The sequence below is a fragment of the Xenopus tropicalis genome, chromosome 6, assembly GCF_000004195.4.
Source record: "Xenopus tropicalis strain Nigerian chromosome 6, UCB_Xtro_10.0, whole genome shotgun sequence".
Taxonomy (NCBI): domain Eukaryota; kingdom Metazoa; phylum Chordata; class Amphibia; order Anura; family Pipidae; genus Xenopus; species Xenopus tropicalis.
The window spans coordinates 104,714,642-104,741,878 of record NC_030682.2 but is presented as its reverse complement, the minus strand read 5'-3'; the positions used below and the strand labels follow the sequence as shown (position 1 = coordinate 104,741,878).

General features: G+C 39.7%; 1 protein-coding gene across 1 annotated transcript; it reads left to right on the top strand.

Annotated features, from left to right (window-relative positions):
- Positions 1-833: 833 nt before the first annotated feature.
- apcdd1 (adenomatosis polyposis coli down-regulated 1) lies at positions 834-26,934 on the top strand. The gene is given in 5 exon segments (NM_001005044.1): positions 834-1,096; positions 20,924-21,098; positions 22,755-23,286; positions 24,549-24,870; positions 25,609-26,934. Coding segments are annotated over 5 exon segments (1,533 nt in total). The 5' UTR covers positions 834-1,047; the 3' UTR covers positions 26,064-26,934.
- Positions 26,935-27,237: the final 303 nt, after the last annotated feature.

Below are 27,237 nucleotides of genomic sequence, written 5' to 3'. Positions count from 1 at the left end.
CTATTTTAATGCTATATTGATACATGCAGCATTGGTACACCTGTGGGTGAGGGCAGGGCCGCTGCTGGCCAAATGGGTGCCCTAAGCAGAAATTTACTTTTGTGCCCCCTCCCCCAAATATTACGGAAGTAAAAATAAAATAATAAAAAAAACACCTACTATAGGGGCCCCACACACAGTGCCCCCAAAGACAATGTCCCCATAGTAAGTGTTGGGGGGTATGTTATAATATATAAAAATGGTTTTTTTTGGAGTAGCTGGGATGGTACCCCCCTGGGAGTTGGTGCCCTATGCAGACTGAGTACTCTGCTTACAGGGAGCCGCGGCCCTGGGAGAGGGTAATGTGCACCCATTATGTGCAACTCTACCGGTACTCGATCCCTTCCCTGGCCTCTAATTGCACTTACATCCCTGGTACTCCAGAAGTAACGAGTAGTACCATAGTGCTACATGCCGCACCTGTACCCCTGTATGTGGTACATATAAGCCTGCTGGTAGGGCTGTGGGATAGTGCGCACCCCCCTAGCTCTCCGGTAGCCCATGCATTAAGCACATGAGATGTTCGGATAGTAACAGGAGCTCCGGGCGCGCACCCTACCATCCCAGTGCCACAAACCCGCTGCCCCTAAGCTCACAAGCAGGCAGATGTGAGGAGGAGAAGGGTAACGCTGCAGCTCCATGCCCAGGCAGAGTCTCCCCTCCCTTGCCCCGCCCCTCTCCTTATAAGGCGGCAGTGGGTGGGGGAGTGGGCGGGGCGCGCAGTGGGCATGTGTTGGGGCAGGGGCTGACGGACAGGGACTGAGGGAGCGGACAGCGCTTCTTGCATTGTTGCCCGGGACACGGGGTTCTGATTCTAAACTCTCCTCGTACTGATGGTGAGAGGTGCCCTGCAGTGAGGAACGGCATGGCCGTGCTCATTGGTGCTGTTACCCAGCTTTATTGAACCCGGGCAAAACGAACGAGCGGTGCTTATTGGATGTAGCGCTAAATAAGCAGGGACCTGTTTTGGATTGTGCGTCTCTGGGGACTTTTTGGAGCCGAGTAGCTATGGAGCCGAGACTCATCTCTTGCTTCCTCCCTCTCATCACCTTCCTCGGTAAGTGCCTAGCGGACTGCTGGGGCCACACTGGCCCCAAAGGTGTGTGTGTGTGTGTGTGGCCAGCCCCAGTGTAAAGTCCTATCATATCCCCATTCTGTTATACAGCCTATATGCAAAATTGAACCACACTGAGTGTCACAGTCTTTGGGCCCGTAAATGTTGGCCAAGTATATCGTGCGACATTGTAGCAGTGCTGAAGGCAGGTAGTGGGAGTTGTACTGTAGCTTCAGCTACAGAGAGGGACAAGTCAGGGGATGTGAGGCTGGTTCCTTCTAATAAAGCTCTTTCATTATTAACCCAGCTCATCTGGTACCAACCCAGCCCATCTGGTACCAACCCAGCCCATCTGGTACCAACCCTGCTCATCTGGTACCAACCCAGCCCATCTGGTACCAACCCAGCCCATCTGGTACCAACCCTGCTCATCTGGTACCAACCCAGCCCATCTGGTACCAACCCAGCCCATTTGGTACCAACCCTGCTCATCTGGTACCAACCCAGCCCATCTGGTACCAACCCAGCCCATCTGGTACCAACCCTGCTCATCTGGTACCAACCCAGCCTATCTGGTACCAACCCAGCCCATCTGGTAACAACCCAGCTCATATGGTACAAACCCAGCCCATCTAGTACCAACCCAGCCCATCTGGTACCAACCCTGCTCATCTGGTACCAACCCAGCCCATCTGGTACCAACCCAGTTTAGCCACTCAGAAACCTGAGCCGGGGAACTGTACTGGAGGTGCCTACACAATTGCCGGGCTTTGTAGCTGCTATAATATGCAATAAGTTTCTGTTTCATGGTAGGTGGTTCCAGGTTCTGTAGGGAATGAATTAGGGATCATTTATGTGACTCCTGGGTGCTGCATGTCAGGATCAGGTCCAACAGAAAGCTCCCAGGTAGGTGCAATAATTGGCTTTATTGCCGCACATTCAGCCCAAGGGTGGGAATTGCAGTCTTTGAAGTCAGTGTTTCCTCTATAATAACTCATTGCCCCTTGACTACAAAGGCAGCATTTCTTTAAGAGATCTGTATTATATAACAGTAGACTGGCTTCCTTTGTATTATAGGTTGTTTCTGCCACCCTTGTCTCCCATGTAGGAATAACTTGACTGAGATGCAGATTTGATCTAGTAAGGCAAAAATATGATATAATAAATGATGTGAATAGAATGCTGCACTAAATGTACAACAAAGCAAATGCATTATCGCAACTGCAACGTTTGGCACCCTTTCCCCCCAAAATTTCAATCTCGTGGGTTTAAGTGATACCCTGCAAGAATTTCAAGTGCATATAATTTTTAAGACCAAATCATTGTTTTACGAACATTATATGAAATGCCAACCATTAAATAAGGATCTTTGCATTAGTGCTGATAAATCACTATACATTACTGCAGCCAGGATTTTGTTCTTATAAACCCTAAAATGACCAGGTACCATGGTCTGATGCCACCCATGTTACTATACTTAGGACTCATTTAATATGTAAGTGCAGAGTGCACAATATATTTGCAGATCGCCATATTTTCATCACATATTAATATCCCCATTGGTAAGTCACTCACAAACTGCAGTGCAAGATTGGCTTAGTCAATATATGAGCGAAATGCACTTGTATAGTAAAACAGGCCCTCCTGTCTTGTAGTAGCCGTTACCATGCAGCTGCAACATGGGTGGCATTAGACCATGGTACCTGTATACATAAGGGGCATAGTAATTTTAGGGTTTATAAGAACAAAATCCTGGCTGCAGTAATGGGGCAGGTGCATCTATTTACACTGTAACTGTTTATGCTTGACCACTGTGATGACATATGTTTTATTATGCACAGCCAGACAAATCTGAGTAACTCCAGCAAAATGTAATGTCAGCAGTTTGTTAAAGATTTATACCCAGTGTGCACCATACCCTACCCTTGGGCTAATGGCACACATGGCATTTTCTTTGCTGGGCAATCCAGCCTAAATTCGCACCCATTTGTGCACTGTTCTTGTCAGTGCTACTGACCATCAGGGCAGAAAGAAAGTAAAGCTGCCATAAAGATTTGCAAACTGCTGTAGAGTGCAGAATAGCTGGAACATTAGGTAGAAATCTGACTGTGACTAGTAAACTTATTTTCTGCTAAATTATGGTGCATTTTTATAGCACATCCTTTTCAATAATGTATAGAATAATGGGCCAGATTTAATTTAATGGGAAAAACATATCTCCTAACTTTATTACAATTAAAATTCCCCATAGACTTCAATGAGGTTTTGAGGTGATAAACCATAAAAACGATCAGCGCACCAGAGGCCCCCCTTTAGATTAGAGGAACGGAGCTTCCATTTGAAGCAGCGTAATTGGTTTTTCACGGTGAGGGCAGTGAGGTTGTGGAATGCCCTTCCCAGTGATGTTGTAATGGCAGATTCTGTTAATGCCTTTAAGAGGGGATTGGATGTGTTCTTGAACAAGCATAGTATACAAGGTTATTGTGATACTAACATCTACATTGATATTAATATCTAGTATTGATGTTAGTATATATAGTTTATGTATGTAAGCATATAGATAGGTCAGTATAGGTATGCGTGTATGCTGGGTTTACTTGGAAGGGTTGAACTTGATGGACTCTTGTCTTTTTTAAACCCTGTGTAACACTATGATAAGCATTTCTGATTAAATTGATTCTGGCCCAATGTGTTATAAGCACTATACTTTTTTTAGACTTCATTTGTTAATAAAGACTTTTATATAGCTCTGTTCTGGAACAATTTTGACGCTGTATACAAAGCTGTATCGATGGGGGGTCGAAGTAAGGATGACATGGGTCCTGTCATAGGGTCTGCATTGTTGTTTTTGGAAGAAAGAGTGTGCAAAGCTTACTCACTGTACATTCACAATTCACTTGTTGATTGTAGAAGTGGCTTTGGCGCAACTGGGAAGCTTTGGAATAGCAGGTATAATAGGATCAGATGCTGTCTGGAGCAGTGGGTTTGCTGGCTTTTGGGAAGGGACTATGACTGTGGGAATGCAGGTAGAGTGTCATGGGATAGGTCCAGAAACAGTGGGGTGTGTGGCTGTGGGACAGCAGGTATAGTTGGATGAGATGGTGCCTGTAGTAGTAGTGGGATAATAACCCAATAGAATATAGAGGGCCCAGTGGGGGAAGACAACTGCAATGATTATCTCTTGGTTCTTTATCTTGCCCAGTAAAGTGAATTTGGAATGTTTTCAGCATATTCCAAATAACCAGTTTCTCCCAAGGGGCATATTTATCAACAGTAGTTCTCCTGGGCTGTTTTTCTGCAGATTCACACAGTCACTTATAGGTAAATCATACCTTTGCCTTTATGAGCTGATATGTAGGGTGCTAACTACAAAGTGACACAAAGGCAGAGGAATTTGGTATCTGTCAAAAACTTGTGTAAATCTAGAGAACAAAGGTATAAAACACATGTTCAATGTTTGGCACACTGTTGCTTGGCTTTAATTTTGACTATAATTATTAGTGATATGAAGGACTTTAGCTGAGAACAGGCTTGTGGTTAAATTGGAGGGGCTTCAGCCCACAGAGGAGCTGCAAGCATTTAACAGCAAAAGCTCAGAAATCCCTTGTGTGGGATCAGACTTAGGTGGTTATACCCACTGGAAGTACAAGCCTAGGAAGTTCTTTTCATGCCCTTAAGCTAAAGTAAGGGTTTCTAGAGCTGCCTGCAGAAAAGCATGGAATTTTTCCAGCTGGAGGTTATGGCGGCAAATGTTTTTTCTGTATTTTCTCCGGCTCCTGCTCTGGGTAGAGAACACTCTTAATAAATCTCTTGACATTACTTTTATCAGCATATTTACTGCCCTGTTTGGATCCCCTGTCCAAAATAACCACATTCATTCAAAATCTGTTTATTAAATTAGGTGTTCTTAAGCGAAAGAGCTCTGAAATCCGTGCCTTTTTAGGTTTCCACTGCACTAAATAATGACATTACAATGAATGACTTACACAGATGCACTTATAATTCTATGATTGTAAACGTTGGTGACATTTGCAGGGGTTTAGGAAATGCTTATTTCTGCGTGATGATGCACAGGTTATCTTCTTGTCTGATTTGAAGCAAGAAAGGTCTAGATGTGCTTCCTATTAGGAAGCTTGTTACTACAGTATTATTATTGAGTGCATTGCAAGAATTTATTTAGAGTGCCAAATTATTCATTTCTATTCAGGCATTGGGTTTTATTATGTATAAAGCAATAATGACTTAAAGCAGTCAGCCTGCATTTCCTTCAGTTCCCATATCAGTTTGTTTGCAAACTTTCTGTTCTGTCAACAAGACTGTGTAGCAGAGTTTTATGGCAAAAAAGTGATTTTATGTGAGCCGAGCATAGTTTTTGCCAAGAGTATGCCGTTTGACTTTGGTCCCATATTAATCCCATCTGTTTGTTCTCTCTCTTTTGATATCCAATCAGTCTTGAGTTGCCGTAACCTGTTTGCCAGACGTTTTTTTTTTCATCCCCCAAACCATTTGCAGCCGTTTCTGAAGCTTTTTGCCTGTAAATGCGCCTTATTTTATTCTCACACTCGGCCGTATTGGAAGAGTTATTTTGAGAACGTGTCCAGAATTTTGGCAGGGAAGTGAGGTGTGGATGCACGAAGTTTGTGAAATCTGCCCTTTAGGGGAGGGAAAATGCTGTTGGCTTCCTTTGCATCACTAAAGCCAGAAATAATTGATACAGAGTTTTCTTTTTCAAGCTTCTGGTTCTGACGCATTGATGTTGGATTGGAGAGGAACTAAATCCACTAAAAGGGGATGTAAACGCAAAAATAAAATGTTGTTTAATTAAAGAAATAGTATATCTAAGAAATTTTCCAGTATAAATTATTTACATATATTTAGCAGTTTATTATAAATGTAACTTCCATTGAAAGCTGTATCTGGTTGTCCATTTCTGGTGTTTATGGTTCCTTACATAATGTAGCAAAATCCAGCTGATTAGCAGACCAGTGATATGCAAGGCTGACTTCTGCTACATTGCTTCAGCTGGGCAGAAAAGGACAGGAAAATCCTGCTTTCTTTTCCAATTGAATTTAAAAATAAAATAAGATAATAAAATGGATTATTCTGAAACTTGTTATTCAGAAAGATTCTAGTTATGGGAAGACCATATCCCATAGACTCAGTTTTAATGAAATGATTGCAACTTTTCAAAATGATTTCCTTTTTCTATGTAATAAAACAATACCTCTTACTTGAGCCTAACTAAGATATAAGTAATCCTTATTAGGTGATTAAAAGGGTTTAATCCCTGTTTAAATTAATTTTTAGTAGAATAAAGGTATGGCATTCCAAATTACGCAAAGACCCATAACCCGGAAATTCCCAGGTCCCAAGCATTCTGGATAACAGGTCCCATACCTGTAACTGGGCAGTGATACACTTGGCAGTTTGTGCGTGGAGAACACTCAACTCCTGTCATTGTGCAATAAATATGCTCCATGGCATTTTCACGTGATTTAAGTTTTTACCCATTACTCAGCACCCATTATTGTAAGGAATTTGTCTGGCGTTTTTATCACTGTGGAAAAATGTGGGCGACAAAAAGCCACATGTATCATTGCCCTAAAACTACTGAAGATATTTTAATGAATGAATAAATGAAGTTACTTACAATTATATTTACTCTTATAAGGCAAAATGTTGGTAGATGTCACTTATGGTCTGGAAGGATTTCGTGTGATCAGTTGCAGAATAGAGCATAAGCTTTTGACCCCACACACCCTTCCCAGGCCTACTGTAATGAGTAGCTTTTCATATATATTATATATGTTATATATAGTATAGTGTGGCTTCAGGGGCTAATGTAAAGCTACATTTAGTTTAGCGGGATGAGAAAAATAATTTCATCACACAGTATTTTCCTCCCCAATAGAAGCCTACAGTGCCTTCATTTCTGGTGTATGATATTGTACTATTGTTAGCTCTTTAGGAGGAAGACATTAATATTATTTTATGATCTATTTCCTACTTTAATTAATAGTTTCCTGTAGAATTTTACAGGGATCATTATACTCAAAATACTCATTTATAATACTAATGTAATGCAGTGATAATAACAAAAGCCCCAGCCTGTGTTAATAAGTTTATATCTCTCTGTAAAGTGTTGTGGAGGACAAGGAGAAATAGGTGATATATAAATATTTAATAACAATATGACAGATTTGGCAGGGAGGGCAGAACTTATCTGTGATAAGCCAGTTTCTACCATAGCTAAATCTTGTCACTGGTAGCATTGCACAAGCTCATTACATTTATTTTTTGATGACTAAATTTGTTTTTTACAGGGGGTTGAATTACTTTTTTCTTTTTCAGTTAGGTTTATAAACTGTACTCTGATTGAACTTCCCACTGGCACTAGCAACAAGGCAGTGGCATAAAGGCAAACATTCTATGAGATCTACCCTCTTGCACATTCTGTTATGAAGAGCATGCTTAACAGTACTTGGTACTTTCTTGTAACAGAGAAACAGTTTATCAGTCACAAATTACAATGTATATATTATATGTCTAAACAGCATTCTATGGATAAGGTCTCCACAGAAAAATAAGTACAGGTATGGGATCCTGTACAGTTATCCAGAATATTTTAGGAACTGGGGTTTTCTGGATAATGGCTCTTTCTGTAATTTGGATTACCATAGTTTAAAGCTCGCCATACACACGCACAGATATTATCATACAAAACCTTGTTTCGTACGATATTCGGTGTGTGTGTATGGCGGCTCGAAAAGGCAACCGATATTGCAAAGGCTGGGGATACTGGTCATCTCATCGATCAGCCAGGTTAAAAGATTTTGATCGGCGCCCAAGCAAAATCTACGTTTAGGGCTAAGTCACTTGGGGGTGCCAAAATGTTAGGCACCCCCAAGTGAATTACATGACCTACCTTGTACCCCGGGCTGGTGCCCGGGGCACCTGTAGACACCGCTTCCTCCTTCCTTTGCGCGCTGCTGGCGAAATCCGTGGGCCGGCGCATGCGCAGTAGAGTGAGAAGCCGACTTTAATGTTTAAGTTCGGCTTTTCACCCTACTGCGCGCGCAAGCGAGGAGGAAGCAGGAAGCGCCGGCAGCTGCCCCGGGCTGGTGCTGTTCTCTCCGTACGGGGGCACCAGCCCGGGGTACAAGGTAGGCGTTCTAAGTCACTTGGGGGTGCCTAACATTTTGGCACCCCCAAGTGACTTAGCCTTTCCTTCTCCTTTAAGGTGGCCATACACGTAGCAATTTCAATCTTTCCCACCCTCCACTGGCGTTCAGGGCTGAATCGTTGCGGGCGACTATTCTCCCCATGTACCAGAGCCCTAAGCCTGTTGAAAATCATTTAAACATTAAATAAATTGAATAGGATTGTTTTACCCCCAATAGGGATTAATTATATCTAAGTTGGGATAAAGTACAAGGAACTATTTTACTATTACAAAGAAAAAGGATTTTTAATTTTAACATTTTTTAATTTTTAAAAATTAGAATTATTTGATTAACATGGACTTCTGTAATTCAGAACTTTCTGGATAATGTGCTTATGGACAAGGGATACCATATTCTGCAATAACTCAGTAATCAAGTGTAAATATAGTTCAGTATGGTATAGACAGGCAGAACACAGCAGTCAATGGGATCTATCACTCAAAAGGCAATCAGGGATCTTTCTGTAATTTAGACTTCTGTGCCTTAATGCTGCTAAAACCATTTAAATATAACAAATATTGTAATTATCTGGCCATTAATATGGACATATGTATATATGGGCATATGATCTTAAATATCATGAGGAGCAAAGTACAGCTGTACTGTCTAAGTATTACAGAGAAGATACAAATTTATAGAAAGTTAAGGATTACTCAATTCAATAGGATATAGGATGTGGAACTAGCAAAGCTTTCGGAGTAACAGGTTTCCAGTTAATAGATCCCATATCTGTAATGAAATAAAAAATACCAGTCAATAAGTTGATTTTCAGTTAAATTCCTGTTGCTCATTTATTTATATAAATGGGCAGGTGCTGAATGCATTTCTTTTGTAAACTAAACTTGCAGATCACGTCAGGTGAAGTTACTGCCATAGGCGTTAGCTGTAAGAGACTCTGAATTTGAAGGGCATGCATTCATTCCCAATAATATTTTGGCATTTGTAAAGCTCTGAGGAATATATCAGCGGTACCAAATGTAATAAATAAAAAGTCCATTTACAGCTCTTTACTTGCTGCTATTTCTTACCTAGCCACGTTAAAACAAAGTGAAAAATATTATGAAATATGGCCTAACCTTGAAAAACAACCAAGTATGGGAGGGAACCTTTTCACAATTACCACTGAATGTGTGGGATTGTCCTTCAGTGAATGTTGTTTAGCTTCAGTGCCAATGAGTGCTACAAACTTTATGTCCCCGTCATAGGGATAGAGGGCTTAAACTGTAATCCAGCAGATCTGACAGTATTTTTCTCTGTAATTATAGTTTAACAGGGTACAATTATCTTTTGTTTCTTCTTTACTTCATTTCAAAATGTCTTTCAAATGTAAGGAAAAAAGGAAAGAAGAAACACATTAAAGCAAGCTGGACTGGTAGAGTATAAGTAAAATGAAGGTCTGTCCGGCAAAGCCTTCCACAGCCCCATGAGAGTGACTTTAAGCTGTCAGTGTAGGCTCTGTCTGACAGTACAGGCAGCGGCAGAGCCTGAGAAATCCTTTTGTCCATGATACAGTTATCAGGCCCCACAGGATGGGCAGACAAAATTCTTTTCCTGCCAGTGAATGGAAAAACTAATTTCTGCTGTTTTTTTATTAATACGGTTTTTCAGAATACACTGTGCCTGCCTGCTCACTGATTCCCCACTAATCTGCTCAGCCCTGTGTTTGTAAATAGTCTGCCTTTTCCCAGCTTACTTTTTGGCATTAATCAGTATAGATTTATGAGTTATTTCTTTTTTTATATGGGGCCTGTTGGGATGTTTGGTAATAAGAGGAAGAGAATACAGACTTTTTTCCCCATTCTTCACCTTCTGTGAATTAAGTGACCTTGCATGTGTGTCTGCAGTCATAGAGGGCCCTGGAAAGTATTTTCAGTTGTTTTTTGTTGCAATGACCAAATCTGAAGAAACGTTTCAGCCTTCCTCTCTCCTGGGAAGTCAATTGTGCATTAAAAGAAAAACATTTAAAGGGGAATTCCGGCCAAACCAAAATCTGTTAAAAAGCCCCACACAATGCAGAAACCCCTAATATACCTATCACTGTAATATGTTCCTTCAAAAAGTATGCATAAATGCCAATTGTACATGCTAAAATCCAGCTGCAAAACAGTTCTTCTCTTTCTGCATCATTTGAAATCCAGGCAGGGGAAAACATTGATGTTGCATATTGTAACAAATTCTCCACAGTTTATAGACAGCAGGAACTACATAACCCACAATGCATTGCACTGTGATGTTCCTTTCCTTATTTGCATCACGTGTGCAGGGAATTGTGGGATTTGGAGGAGGAAAGTCAAATACTGTTACATTTTATTTTAATTTTAAAGTAATCAGCCAGATCAGCAGGAAAACATTAAAAATAATGATGAAAAGGCTACATATTTTTTAATTGTTGTATATTGCAAAGTTGCTTGAAATTATGTTATTTTTCAAAAAGCTTAAATTGTGTTTGGGTGGAGTTTTCCTTTAGTCAAGTGTCTGAAATATCTGCATATGTGCTTGTGAATACTATCAGCAACTCTTAGGTTAAAGGGGATAAAACTCCTCATTTGGCATTTTATTCAAGGAAACAAGGTTTAGGGTTTAGGGTGGATCTCTATGATCTCCTTTAATACAATAATACAACATTTCTGTGACACTTAAGCTGGATACCCTGAGAAAGTGTTAGCTCTTATGCTTTTGACATCAGTTGGAGATTTGTGGTTTGATTGAGCCAATTTGCACTTCTGCTGTGAAAAGCAATGGAGAGCCTGAAGGGACAAACTCAGACTATAGAGGAAGCAAACCCCAAGGTTGTGGGGAGTGGGGGGGGGGTTCCCAGAGTGCAAGGTCTGCTACACAGAAATTCTAGGGGGGTTGCTGCATGCACCTGCCCCCCCCAAAGATTTGTTTTTCTGGGGGAGCAGCGGCAGTTAGTTACACCAGAGGACAGAGCAAGTGCTGGGACACAGATTCACAAGAAGCAGTGGAGGTTCTTTATGGTTCAGAGGCTGGTTCAAATTACATTAATGTCTATGCCATTAGGCTGCTGTACCTGTGGGTTCATACATCAGCCCTATAGTACAAGTACAATTACCATTGGGCAGTATAAATTAGGGTTTTATTTGCCATTTTAATGCTCATTTAAAATGATAGCCATTCTGTGGTGACCTTTGGACAGGCTGGGAGTCATAATAAAAAACATGGAGAGCTGTAGGAGACTGTTCCCTATGTGTCGTCAGTTCTATTCTAATAACATTTGCAGTTCATGTTGGTCCAAAATGCTTAAGACCTGCCAGAAAGTGGAGGTGTTCTATAAATCCTGCAATTCATGAGCTCAGGAATCAGAATGAAAAGTCTGTGGTTGGAGGGTACAGAATAATTATAGGGCTGCTTTCCAGATCCATCTGCTTAGAATTACAGAGCAGTTTTAATCCTCTGCATAACCTTGAGACAATTCAAAGACCGCAGAAAGATCAAAACAACAGCTGCCAAAAAGATGAAATAAGGAAACAATTCAATACTGAGAGACGTTATGTGATCTATAATAGAAAGGAACGTTACTAAATAACACAATAAATACTAATAAGCAATATTTAGCTGCGCCGACAGAAGTTGAGTGAACTAACTTTTATTTTGCTTCCAGTGCCTGTTAGCCTTTTATACCAGTCTTAATAAAGCGACACATGGATTTCTGTATAACAAGACCATTAGTACTTGTACTTAGTAATGATTTGCCCTTTTGTGTTCCAGTTTTTGCTTTCATTGCTGTACGCTTGTCTCTCTCGCTTACTGTCTACATTTTGTACAATGATAAAAGCACCAGAATGTCTGACACGTAGAAAGATGTCCTTGCATTTTTCCCAAGACATGTTGAATTGTTAGAAAGCTGGACACATTGTCCAGAAAAGTCCATCAGCATTGAAGATTACAGAGATTTTTACATGGTCAATTTTTTGTCCCAGAATTTAGCACCTTGAAGTCAATAAAATGTTATTAAACACCTTAAGTAAGTTGGCCCACTAACTATGCTGGGTAATGGATCTAAGTGTTTTGCCCTGACATAGGCTAGATTTTATTGCCTGAGAAAAATATATTCCATGTATAATCCATGAAAATTATTTTGTAGTCTACAGGGAAATCTAAGAAATTGTTAATACATCTTAAATCTAGCTCCATGTGTCAAAGACGAGAGGTCAAGCTATTACCAGAGATCACCAAACAAACAGTGGTGGGTCAAATTGATTGGATCTAAAACAGGTACTTATATTTGATTTTGTGGCTTGAGGGCAAGTTTAGGAGGGATAAAAACAGAGCCTTTTGCCAGCTGGTAGTCAATGTGGAGCTACCATAAAGCCAATAATATTCCTTATTTGGTAATACCCAGGAGCTGTTTTCCTTTTTAATGGCTTCCCAAACCTTTCTACATTTAAATGTGGCTCAAGAGTTAGAAAGGTTGGGGGACCCTGGTTTAGGACCTTGTCACACAGTATTGTGTGTGTTCATATTCCTGTCAGTCTAGGTAACACAATGATATGAAGCAATCAAACTGCCTTGCAATCATTTTAATAGCTTTGATATACAAATGGATTGCCAAAAATAACAAAATAACAGTTGAACTGATTTAGTCATCTGTACCGATTCCTTGCTCTTCATAAAGAGTTAACTCAAGCAGCTTTGTTATAAATGGTATCCAACAAGAATGGACCTTTCAGAAGACTTGAACAAACTGTCCGGAACAGCAGAAGCCCTATAAATAATCATGTAAAAATCATCTTGAAACAAAGGATGACTTTTGGCTTAGCTGTTGTTCAGATCTGAAATTTAGTTCAGCATCCAAACCCCAACAAACACGGAATATAATAAAGCCATTTACTGTACTGGAACTTTAGCCATGAACTGTCCTTTGACTCTTTTCTACAATCCCTTTTCTGTTATCTTTTTTTTTTAGTTCCTTTAGGTTCAGAAGATACTGTTCATGATTCGTGCATGATTTGTTCTAAAGAAAGCTGTCTAAATGTGTCATATTAGGGATAGTAATATTCCAGCTTCTTGTCATTTTTATTGGAGGATTCATAGTCATTATGGTGAATTTAGGGCCACTGCCAACAACACCCTCAAATAAAACAGGGATTACCAAACTGCCTTGATGCTCGAAGCAGTGTTCCTGGTCCCATCTGCAAAGCAGTTACAGGGACAGTAAACACACCTTTTCAAAATTAGCTGAATTAATTGGGCTTGTGCTAAACATATGTAGGGACCCATAGGGTTAAGTTCCCTATGGTGTTATCCCCTACCTTAATGCTATCTGTGTTGTAATAGGGCAGAGCCCTCTACACTCAGATTACAGTATTAGGCTACCCCCTATAGGTTTAGCCCAGGTTGACCACTCCCCTTGTGCAGACTATATAGTGTCTTGCACAAGGAAGTGTCTTCCTCTTTGGCTGCTGTTCTCTCAGGCTGCATGTCATCGGGCCTGAGACACACGGTCTCAGTAAAGAGAACTGCCAGTTTGTAAGTCGGGGACAGGGCCCCGTGAATGAGAACTAGCCAGCACAGACAGTTTTACTTATAGCACCCTCTAGGAGTGGTGAGAGTAGTCAGATTATTTAGCAAGGGCAGTCTATAGCCCCAACCAGGAGTTGTAACAAAGGGTTTAGTCCACCCCGGCTCTGTAGTCGTTCTTTAGGGACCGGTTTTATTAGACGCCAGGTACCAGTGTTAGGAGCTCTCCCCTGGACCACAGTCGGCCGGAACACTCCCTTCTGAAAGGTCTATATCTCAGGTGTCAACTAATCCTCTGTGCATCCTCCAAGTGGGTTATTCTGTGCCTCAGTGTCACCTTTGTATCTTCCATGGTGATCACATGTTCTATACTGCTGTGTCTGTGAGTATAACCCTGCTGCACTATCAAGTTGTGCCTTTGTCCAATAAATTGTACTATAGTTCATGAGCAAGAACCTTTCTGGCGTCCATTATTCCATCTGCACCACACAAGCTCTACCTAGTTGTAGTTCAACTACACCCTCAGCTCCATCAATACCTCCCATATAGCGGAGGCCCACTCCTGTGTATTAAGGTCGCATGTAACACATGCTCTATACCACATACTAGCCTGGGTTTGCCATATCCTAGCCAAACAAGTGTTACACATACTTTGTGGCTATTAATAAATATCAATGGTTTCTGTTATTTCTGGCACTAAACAAGAATATGAAGTCAGTTTCACTTTAGTACTCGCTGTCACTTCTTGATCTTAAAGAACTTAAAAGCAGCTGTAAAAAAAACAGTCCACTGAGAATCCCCTGATAGTGAGCTGCTCAAAGGCTGCTCCTTAGGGCTCTGGCACATGGGGAGACTAGTCTCCCTGAAATACCATCCCACCCATTTCCACCTCTGCCTTGAGAGGAAACTTCTGCGATTTCGGGGAAATTGTGGCACCGCGTATACCATCCCACTGGCGATTTACATTCTCACCGGTGGGATGTCATTTCAAATCTCTCTTGTCGCGGGCGACTAATCTCCCCATGTGCCAGAGCCCTTAGAGAAGGGAGAAAAAGAAGTTTGTATGTTTAAAGGTAGATAGGGAGCTCTCAACAAATTTCCCTCTTTATAAAAGAAGGGGGAGGTGAGTTCAGTGAGCATAGCTTTATAATGGCAAAAATAGGAATTATTTCTCTTACCAACCAGTGACAGCCACCAAAAAAAATTCAAAAACAAAATAAAACACTTGATTTTAATACAGTGATCTACAAAGAGTTTGCTTCCACAAAGCTCTTACTTTCCATAGCCATTATTATATAGGCCCCTAAAGAGTGAAATATATCCCCCAGGAGCAAATCACAGTGAGAGCCATAAGCATGAGCATCTGGCTTATATTAGTTTATTGTAGAACTGGAAAGTCAAAGTCTAGTGATTTGGAGTCATTATAGTCTCCAGAAGTAACCCCTACCCTCCCCTGCAGGGGATAAAACCCAATTACAATATCCAGCCCTTACTCCTTAGATCTATGATGGCCTACCTCCCCCTACAGCTATCCATTCTTTATTTTCTTGCTGTATGGTCTTAGGGTAGATGTATCTTGTATTTAAATACATATTGATTCTTACAAAAATATAATATATATATATATATATATATTAGTCTATTTATTCACTTTGGTGTATACTCTTGGACAAAGTCAAGAGGTAGCATAATGTCTATTCTACCCTTCTAACACATACTGGTCCTTCTAACCCACCTAGCCAGTAATAAGGTAATAAGGCTTATTTACAAGTGCAATTGTGGCTCAGTACAATGAATGCCAAGTTGTCCATGTATTGACACCATTCAGAAACATATACCCAAGCAAGCTCCTTGCACTTCTGTATACTTGGGAACATCAATGCACCAGCCCAGTCTGCTCTTATGAATTTCACTAAAGCAACTACATTACTTTCACCCTGATTGTGGCACTTGCAGCAATAGCGACTAGCAGCAAGCAAATCTCACATGTGTTATTATTAACACCACCAGCAAAAATGAGGCCATTCCCACTCATTCCCAGTGTAGACTGCAACTTGGCACGAGGCTGCAGTGATGCAAAATTTCTGTGGATTTTTGGAAAAAACAATCCAATTTGTGCCCATAAAGTGCACTTAGCACCATGTGCTGCACTCATAACTGAGCCTTCTGGTGTATGTATCTCAGTGACTAGCTCTTCGCTCTATGCTGCATGCAGTTCTGGCATGTTAATTGAAGCATACTGATGGAGGTTGTACAGTAGGGCACACTGATAGTGACTGCCAACAGTGGTTCGCACTGCACATTCATGTGAATCCTGCTAACAGATGCCTGAATGAATATATAGTATAGACTGTATCTAACATAAAAGGCCATTTTGTGATCCTGCACCCTTAATGTAAATACTGTTCCCCCCTGACTCTTTGGAAAAGATTTCATCTAAGCAATGTAAAACAGGTGATAATGGACACGTCCCAGCTAAAAAAGCCTGACATGCTGCAGGTTCTGTTTTGGCTGCACATTTTTATTTGCATAATTTCATAAAAGGAGATATTGTTCCACAAGTCTCTGGCCTTGGTTTTCATAAAAGGAAGTTCCATTGATCAGCACCGAGTGTTTTCATTTGATTTTTTATTTATATATTGAATCTCTTAGTCAAATAGAGATGCCTCAGTGGAATATGCTAAGTAGAAAGGTTGGATTTTTTTGTCCACTTTATATAAACATCTCTGTCACTCTGCATCAGGTATATTCAACCTACTACCCTCCAGAGGTTGTTGAGCTACAAATCCCAGCCTTACATTGAGCCAAATTGGCCTGATCTGATCGTCAGAACGACCCCCCCCCCCCCCCCCATGACCAACAAACAGATCAAAACGGAACCTGTGCAGTTTCACAACCACATCAGTAGGTTTCATAACCACATGATTAGGTTTTAGATGGACAGGGTGTTCTAGCATTTCCTACTGACATCTGTCTAACCTTCAACAGAGATTGATTTGGAAGGTCATCACTTTGGCCCCTTACACAAACCAGTAGTCTGCTGATTTGGTCAAGAGTATCAAGGAATGTCCAACAGACCTTGCTTGATGTCTCCCATTGATTTGAAAAGGAACCCACCATGTGGGCAGGTCTTATTCCTACTAGAATGGAGCACTGTTATTATGAGGAATAGCCCTATGGCCCCCAGGGCTGCACAATCCACCTCAATGCATAAAGGCAAGTTCTTAGTAAATGAGCACTAAGGGGCGTGATTTTGCACCAGGGCCTTTGTAAATGAGCCCTTATATCTTTTTTTTAAATAACAAATCATAAACATGCAGCATTTTTTGAGATAATTGAATGACATTAAAATATCATTGCGATAATCTTGGTGCTACTGTATATAAGCCATTCTACTTGCCATGCACTTAAGTCTTTAAGGTGCATATTTATGAAGTTGAAGTACGTCAGTTTATCCCCTCAGGATCAGTCTGGGTTAATGGGTACGTTTTCCAGAGCAGAAAGGCATGTTTTGAGCCATGCTTTTGTTTGTTATGTCAATATGCAATGTATGTTTCCAAATTTTCCGCTGGGTTGGAGTTGAAAAATGGCCCTTTCTGCTGCGCCATGCCTCCCACCATATGGTATTCACCAAGCAACTGCATCGTTTTCAACCACATTTTTTCAAGAGTCAGTTTCCATCTGTAAATTAAAGTTATACTGCATAATTATTCTCAGCGTAGCCAGAACTATTACAATGATGTCAATTTTAAAGGGACACTTAATGGGAAACAAATGTGCCTGTAAACTTTGTGTGGCATTGATTAAAATAATGAAAAAATACATGATTTAACCCTTTCACTGTTTTACACTCTTAGAATTCCTTCGTATATATAGAGAAGGAGAAAAGCTACAGTGTATGTCTCCCTAATCAACTCAATCTCCTGTAATGGTGAATAGTAGGACATAGGCGTGTCTATACAATTCTAAAGCCCATTTTGCTCTATGTTGAAATTACAATCCGTCTATTGTTTTAATTTAAAAAAAAAAAAAAAAAATCTGGGTGGGCATGCTGGGTGGGTTGATATATTCATCACTCAACACTATTTAGGCAGGGACCCTCCAGCCTGATATTTGGAACACTTCAAACCTAGGGAATGGGGTCTTTCCTTAATTTGGACTTCCGTTCTAAAAAAAAAGGTCTGGTGGGATCTGCCATGTTGCTAAACAAGTAGTTTTGGTTTTGCATTGGCATATATCCCTACTGAAAATAGCTAAATGTTCTAAACAGCCTGTTGAATTATATGTTTTCATGTGCATATTAAAGCGGACCTGTCACCTTAAGAAATAATTCCAAATTGTTTTCTATTGTGGTTGTCAAGCAAAATAAACTTTACTTACACCATATAAATTATTTTAATCTTAGTTTCTTCAGCCTTGGAATTCACAATTGCAGCAAGCAGGCAGGGGCCATTTTGTGGACACTGTTATCAAAGCAGGCATTGCATCCTGCTAATATCTTGTTTCTGTGCCAGTATGGGGGAACCTGATACCCATGTCCATTCACTGGTTACAAAATTGCATGGTGAGGAGGGAGGGGGAATGTGAGCAGTGCAGCAACATCTAAAAAGTTCTGAATTGAAAGTGAAAGTAACTGTCTGCCCCACCTCTATTCCTAAGGCATAGAGGCGGGGCAGGCAATATATGACTGACAGCTGGGATTTTCAAATGCTTTTATAATGGGTATGGATGTGGTAATAAAAAATGATTTTGGGTTTCATGTTTAATTTGAAAAGGGCTTTTATTACACAGCTTTTTATGTCTGGGTGACAGGTCCACTTTAAGCAGGCAGCTTTAATGCTTTGCTCAGTAAGCTTGCAAAGTATGGTTCTGGCACTACATGGCAATTCCACAGGAATTCATCAGGAAGGGGCATGCCCTGAAATGTTGTTTGATTTTGCATTGACTTTAAATGTGAGGGGCTCGTCCCTGGTACCTTATTCTGCAAGCATTTGTGCCTAAAATAGAGGCCATGACAAAGCAATTCTGTGGGGCAGGGGAGCTAATTCCAGTTGTGGGTTGGCCACTGACCTCCCATAAGTGCCCGTATAGATTATGAAGCAGATGTTACTTCTGTGTGATGTTGCAGGAAGGGACCCACATGCTTCAGTCGCCTACTGACCTAACTGCATGTTCCTCCCCGTGTAACCTTATTTAGAAGAGACTCATAAAAGGATGAGTTACCTACCCCCATTGGGACTGCTGCATTGCATGTGGGTTTCTCCCAGACAAAACATTGCTTTGTTTTCAGTATCAGTCAGATCTGCTCTAAGGGGAACTTGAGAGGAAGAATGTGTGTGCCTTTCATCTTTCAGCTCGTGTCATACTCACATACTCTGACTTCACATTTGTAAACCAGGAAGAAGCTTTTGATTGAAAATTAGCCCATTTTATTGCACGTCTATTTCAGAGGGTTAAGAACTGGACTTGTACAAGAAAGTATAATGAAAAAGTCACTTTATAATCATTATTTTTTTAGATTTCAGTACATTGCCGTGATGCAGGTCAGCATGAATACTAATTGTGTTATATGTTGGTCAATAATACAGGATTCAGCCACATAGCATCTAAAAAATGCAATGAAATTAAAATTCTGTTACATAAATCCATTCATGTAATGTGAGAATGTGAGAATTGTACAGAACAACACCTTATATTCCTGATTGTTTTAATTTATATACTGAACTGATCCTACCTGCGTTGGGTGCAAACACTGTGTACTCCTGAAGCAATGCAGTTTTTTCCCAGCATGCTTTGTTGTAGCAACAGGTACTTCCTTGCCTATACTGTATATACTGTGTATATATTCTGTAAAATTATATGACATATACATAATATATAATGCATATTTTTATTACAGTAAGGTGTATATTTGACCTCTTAATCCTTAATTTCCACTTTCGTTTCCACTATAAATTATTGGGGGGGGGAATAACTTAAAGCTGGGTGCTTCTTCTCTCATTTCCACTTTCTGTGTTAATAAATTAACTCTGAGAGTTGCTGATGAGATTTTAGAATGGAGACCAATCAGATACCATCCAACTTTTCCAACTGTTTATGGGAAAGATGTGGACAGTTTAAAAATAGGATTCATTTTCCCACAAATGAACAAATATGAGGTCACAGCAGCATTATTTTTCTTCCCATTCCAGTTTATATGGGAAGCTGGTGTTTTGCTTGCAACAAAGAAGTCATTTGAGAAAACTATAATGAAATCAAGAAACATGTATGTAAGCATTTCCAAAAACACTACATTGCTTTTTGTATTTTATGCAGAGCGCTTGCCCCCTCCCAGCACTTCTGCATACCTAGGGGCACATTTACTAATCCACGAACGTCTGAAAAGCGTCCGAATGCGTGTTTTTCATAATGATCGGTATTTTGCGACTTTTTCGTGAATTGTCGCGAATTTTTCGAGCACAATATGAAAAAGTCGCGCCAATTCGCGAAAGTCGTAATGGCTATGCAAAAGTCTCGACAATTCTCGAAAGTCATAATGGCTATGAAAAAGTCGCGACAATTCATGAAAGTCATAATAGCTATGGAAAAAGTCGCGACAATTCACGAAAATCATAATGGCTATGAAAAAGTTGCGACAATTCACGAAATTTGTAATGGCTATGAAAAAGTCGCGACAATTCGCGCAAGTCGTAACGGTTATGAAAAAGGTTACGAAAAAATCGCAAAAAATACGAAAAAGTCGCAAAATGTTCGTTTTCCAATCTGAATTTTTCGGATTCGGATTCGTGCATTAGTAAATCAGCCCCCTAGTGTCAGAAAGCTCTATATCCTTATATACCTCATCCTTTCTATACTGGCTATTTGGGTAAGACACAGACTGCAGGGGTCCTGTGCTTTAAGTCACTCACAGAAAGGCTACCCTACCATCAGCTGCCCTATCATCAAAATATCAATTTCTGGTTTATCTTTGGAAAAATAAATAAACTGAAATAATCTTGACTTTCCCTTTTAGTATGCTATTGATGTGAAAAATATCTGTGACTTCACAGACTCCGGAATATATTCACCTTGAAAAATCATGCAATCAGTGATGGTTTTGACTTTTCCCTCTTCTCTCACCCTATAGGTGTAGGACAAAGCTCTGCTCTGACGCTGCCGGACAACAGACTACACCCGCAGTCCCTGGAGAAGAGTCCATGGAGAGAATTCCAGTGTCAGCACATGCTCAAACATCTGCACAATGGTGCACGGGTCACAGTACAGATGCCTCCAAACATCGAGGGTCACTGGGTCTCTATGGGGTAAAAGTGGTTTATTATTTACAGTTATTGCCATTTTGGGAATTTGTGTTTTGTTAGTAGGGGTACTGGCTACTGCCGGCCAGACTAGCAGTGCAGAGAATATTAAAGGACAGACAGATATTGTCTGCATATATAAAGTAGCATTATTCCATTATTTCTAGTGAAAGGTAGCACTATGTCCTCAGCAACAATACTATGAAAAACTTTATTATAAAAACACAGCCATGTGCCAGCTTGAAAGGGACTAAAGCCTTGGTAGGTACCCTGTAGTGGGGGACTAAATAATTTTATTAACCCTTTAACTACCGGCCACAGTGAGCACTGTTTATTGCCTGGCAACAAGTTTTTGTGCCTTAGGTAACAATAAAACTTCAAAATGTCTGTAGCATTGGCAGGGTGGTGTTTCTTGCTGATAATGGAGTCAGTACTATAATCTATGACTTTGCAACATCGAGTATAAAATCTAAAACAAAGCACATCTTACAATGTATTTCTAACTATACTTTCTGATTATAATAATCATTTTTAGACAGGTCTCCTGTTGTATTGTCCATCAGGATTTGTGTATTTGAGCCTCATTGATAGTATTGGCAAAGCTATAAACACCAGAATTCATTGACTAATTTCCAGAAAATGTGAAAATATGGCCATAAGTTTGCTTCTCCTTATGTGGAATTTCCTCAGTTTCAATGAGTACATGAACTAGTGACATTATTGGCATAAAGGTATATCAGTTTAAATGTAGCCCTGTGATGTCTGCACTCACCCAACAAATAAACATGATACTGTCTATGTTCTTATATCGATTTATAGATCTTTGTGCCCAACTTTCAACTGGTGGGCCACATCAGCCACTTTCCTGCACCCTTGTGGTCTGGCATGTCAGGGACATGTCTATGGAGTTTCCTTGCTTGCCTGCCTTTAAAAATGCTTAGCAACCTTTTGCTGTTCAATTTGCTTTGATGTTTAGAATAAGGAACATTAAGGTCTGGCAAGGCTGTAATTCATATTATAATTTGTTTTGCAAGTGGGCTATTTGAGAGCTTGAGAATGTCGAACCACACAGCTATGCTTTGTGGTCATTTGTATATATGAGTTTTCATTACAAACCACACTACCCACAAGTGACCCAACACTTACTATATAAATACCATGATATATTACACAAATGCATTTAGCAGTTCTTCTCTGAATGTCATTTAAAGAAAACCAAGTGTGTGTTAAACACTAGCCCATGCATTTCATTAACATTGTGCACACTTTATACAAACAGTATAGAGGATATTGTATTCTGGCATTTGCAAACATTATGGATGTGTGTGTCAGGTTTTTTAACCTTGACTAAACTCACATTTTTAAAAAGCATGAATGTCAAAAGCTTCTAGGTGGCTTATTTTTACATTGGGGTTTTACACGGTATTTGACATGGTTTTGCTGGTTCAAAGCCATTTCGGAGCAGTTAGTTGCCCACGATAGCAGAGATCGATCCCGCTCTGTGGGTCCTTAGCCTAAAGGGATAAGCAAGCCTTTTATTTTAAAATAGTATTAAGTTGACTACATTATTCTCAGCTTTATATATAATTTAATTTAAGACTAAAACATCACATTGTGTAATTACTTTTTTTTCAATTGTTACATTTTATGTCCCTTTTACAGGTGTGAAGTTCGATCTGGCCCAGAATTCATCACAAGATCCTACAGGTTTTACAACAATAATACATTCAAAGCCTATCAGTATTATTATGGAAATAATCACTGTACAAACCCCACTTACACTTTGGTTACCCGTGGCAAGATCCGCCTCAGGCAAGCTTCTTGGATCATCCGAGGTGGCACAGAGGCCGACTACCAATTACATAATGTGCAGGTCATTCCTCATAGTGAATCCGTGGCTGAAAAACTTACCTGGCTGGTAAACCACACATGTCCTGGTTTTGTTCCTGGAGATATGCCTTGGGAACCTGGCATCAGTTATGATTTATGGAGAGAAGAAAGTGGCTTTAAATGTACAAAGGCACTAAACTTTGCCATGCATGAACTACAGCTGATCCGCGTAGAAAAGCAATATATGCATCACAATTTAGACCATTTAGTAGAGGAACTCTTTCTTGGAGACATCCACACCGATCCCACCCAGAGGATGTACTACCGACCATCCAGTTACCAACCACCTCTGCAAAATGCCAAGGTAGGCACATGCAGTAGAGCTTATGAAAGTCTTTGTACATGTTAAACTGGTCATGCTTAACATAAGTAACAGTATTATAACCAAATGGTAAACCATCTCTGTATAAGTGGGGCCTGATATGACTGTTTGGAAGTATAAACTGCAGAATAATAAGTGTATGTCTGGGATCATCAGCTGAACTAGAAGTGCAAGGTGCCATGCATTTTAACAACAGATAAGATCCTAAACCATTTAATCTGATCATTCTTTTTATTCCCCGTATGCCCACCAAAGCCATACGTTTAGACTGGTTATCTAGGTATTCACAAGAGTAATCTCCACATTATAAGACTGATGCCACACTCTGCCTGCAGAAAAATGCAGGCTGACAATCAGCTTTCTTCTATACTTGCACCCAGAACTATTGTGTCGGTCCGGATGCAGGCACACATGGCAGATATGGGCAAAGAAACAAGAGAGTTTGCGTTGCAGAGCCGATATCCGCAGCATGTTCTTACACTCGGGTCAACACAGTAGCTCCGGATGCAGGCAAAGAAGAAAGCTGATTCCAGAAATGCCCGTGAGGCATTCGCCTAAAAAGCATAATACAAGTATGGCATCCCTTATCCGGAAACCCATTATCCAGAAAGCAACAAATTACAGAAAGCCTGTCTCCCATAGACTCCATTTTAATCAAATAATTCAGAATTTTAAAACTAATTTCCTTTTTCTCTGTAGTAATAAAACAAAAAACAATAAAAAATAATCCTCATTGGATGCAAAACAATCCTATTGGGTTTAATTAATGTTTTGTTTATTTTTTAGTAGACTTAAGGTATGGAGATCCAAATTACAAAAAGACCCCTTATCCGGTATACCCTTGGTCCCCAGCATTCTGGATAAAGGGTCCAGTAATATAAAATAAATCATCTTTAAAATAAAAATAATAAAAAGAAATATTAAATAAATAATAATATAAATCATTTAAAATAAACAATTTCCAATATATAAACAATAACTATTACACTTTCCATTTTTTATTGTATTATATGTACCCCCACTTTTGCAGTTTATCTGCTCATCAGGCAGAGTTGAAATCTAACTATAATTATGAAGAATCAAATAAATATTGCCAAATGCTGTGAGTTGAATTCTTCTTTATTATGTTCGGCATTGTCCATGTCTCTTTGTGCATAACTGGATTGATATGATCAGTAGGAAGTTGAGTTGTCATTTTGAGATGTATATCTTTAAGAGACTAATTTACAAACACATTATTTCAGAACCTCAATCAAAACTGCGTTGCCTGCAGAACTATCTTACATTCCGACGAGTACCACCCACCAATATTACCTGCTAAAGCAGATCTCCCTGTTGGACTGCATGGGGAATGGGTGAGCCAGAGGTGTGAAGTCCGGCCAGAAGTTCTGTTCCTCACCCGGCATTTCATCTTCAACGATAGCAACCATACTTGGGAAGGTTTCTACTATCACTACTCAGATCCAATCTGCAAGCACCCTTCCTTCACCATTTATGCTAAAGGCCGGTACAGCAGAGGAGTGTACTCTTCTAAAGTCATGGGAGGGACAGAATTTGTGTTCAAAGGTAAGATGAGCATTTGGCTTCATGACATAGTTTGATATTCAACAATAACATTGTTTGCAAGATTTGTAGCTATTTATTTATTTGCCACTGTAATGTATATCATTGCTGCCCAACAGCTGCTACATGAGAACGTAGGAAGGATTCTCTATTATTACAATTTTTTTTTGTTAGATACTGTTAGATCTTATTGAGGTGCAAGACCCTCTATTGTGAATGCAAGACAGTTATTAGTGCTAAAGCTATTTGGTACAGTTTGGTTTAGCTTTGCTTTAGGTCACTGGTAAAATAAGTGGAGTCACTTCTATTATTATTTGAGTTCAAGTTTTTAATGTGATTTGCAAAAACCAATGGAAATAAAAAGTTGTGACTATTTTATCAATGAAACCCCAACTTACTTAGTTCTGCCAAGATGCCTTCTGTTTATCAAGCAATATTTACCATTATTCCATACCATTATTGAGGAATATTCAATATTAAAATTATAATATTTAATAATACTTATGTAAGTATTTAACCCATTATGTGCTGCAGCTCAAACTAAGAGCATAAATTGTACCCAAGATTTACTGTTTACTAAGCATGGGATCAGTAGTTGCTTGTCAACCTGTGAACCAACAGTATGGAATGGGTTAAAAAGACACTTTTGTAAAACGCATGTCTTTGTCTTTGCCAGACAATAAATAATAAGTACATATTAAGTACATGTATTATTAATGTTGCCTCCATCTTTCTTTACAGTCAGTCATATGAAAGTGACCCCTATGGATTTTGCCACAGCTTCATTATTGAATGTCTTTAATGGAGATGAATGCGGGGCCGAAGGTTCCTGGAAAGTTGGCGTGGAGCAAGATGTCACTCACACCAACGGTTGTGTGGCGCTGGGGATCAAACTCCCTCACACAGAGTATGAACTTTTCAGGATGGAACAAGATAATCGAGGAAGGTATTTACTTTATAATGGCCAAAGACCAAGTGATGGCTCCAGCCCAGATAGACCTGAGAAGAGAGCAACCTCTTACCAAGTGCCTCTAGTTCAATGTACTTCCTCTTCTCTAAATCCTGAGGGAGCCCACGACGGACAGCAGAAGTCCCAAAGTAGAAATTCTGCAGCTGGACACATTTTCCTTTATTTGTTTTCCAATATCTTTCTCTTGTTTATTTGTACTTTGCTACATTTGGAAATTCTCAGCTAAAAATATAAAGAGACTTTCAACTGTTAAATATGGATACCGTTGGACCAAGGATTATTTTCTTCTTTGAAGAAGGGACATTTGTTTACTTGATGCACTTGGATGCCTGAGAACTATTACCCTCATTGTCATTCCATTCCCTTGTTTCCTCCTCCACCTCTTCCCCTGGTCGTCTTTTAAAGCCTCGGCCAATTTCTTTTGAAGTTTGGTCTTTGAACTTCACCCAGGCTGACCCGGCCATATGAGACTGCACAACAGTAATTGCACTTTAGGACAGACAACTTCCTTGTAATATATTGCTGGAGTGAAGAGTCGTTTACACACCAATGAAGCCTGTTTATTGTCTGTGCCACGTTGCTGTTGTGGATTATGTTCTAAAATGTTGTTTCCCAAACAGTGTTGCTGAAAATGCTAGGATATATTTTGTACAATATTGTTGCTCTGTATTTGATTTTTAAAATGTTGCCTGAGGGGGCCAGGGTATACTTTTCAAAAAGTAAATAAGTTTGTGTAAAAGCTGTAAATAATCTTTGTAATATATATATACAGAAATATTGTGTCAGATGCATTGATTTATGATTACCTTATCAATTTAGGCCAAAGAGATTTTAAATATTGGATATAAAAACTTTAAGTGCATTGGAAATGTTGTTTTAGTCCAGAGGTTCAAAACTGGTTGTTTGGACCAAAAATAAATGACTGAATTCTATACAACTCATTGGTTATATCATTCAGTAACAAAAGTGAAACAGTCTAACATGTTTATATAAAAATAAAAAAGGGGCCTGCTGTTATTTTTCTGATCTTTATGGAATCTTTAGTGGTTTAATTCAAAAGGAAAGTTCTAAACAAAATAAAAACAAGATATTAAAGAGATGCATGTGTCCTACCATTTTATATAGGCTACCCGACTGAAATGGCATATCAATGGGGGTACCAAATGTTATGTTATGTTATGTTATGTTTGCTCAGATTTATTGGCTCAATTCCAGTTAGGGATGTAGCTGATATAGGATTTGAATTGGATTGAAACCTAATTTTAGGGAGGTTTTTTGTATGATTCTGATTCAGCCAAATCCTCTGGGGCTGATTTATCAATATGAAGGGAAGTTGTCCTAGGCAAAATTTTAGCAATTTTTTTTTTACATTCAGATTTTTAATAAACAAGCATACAATT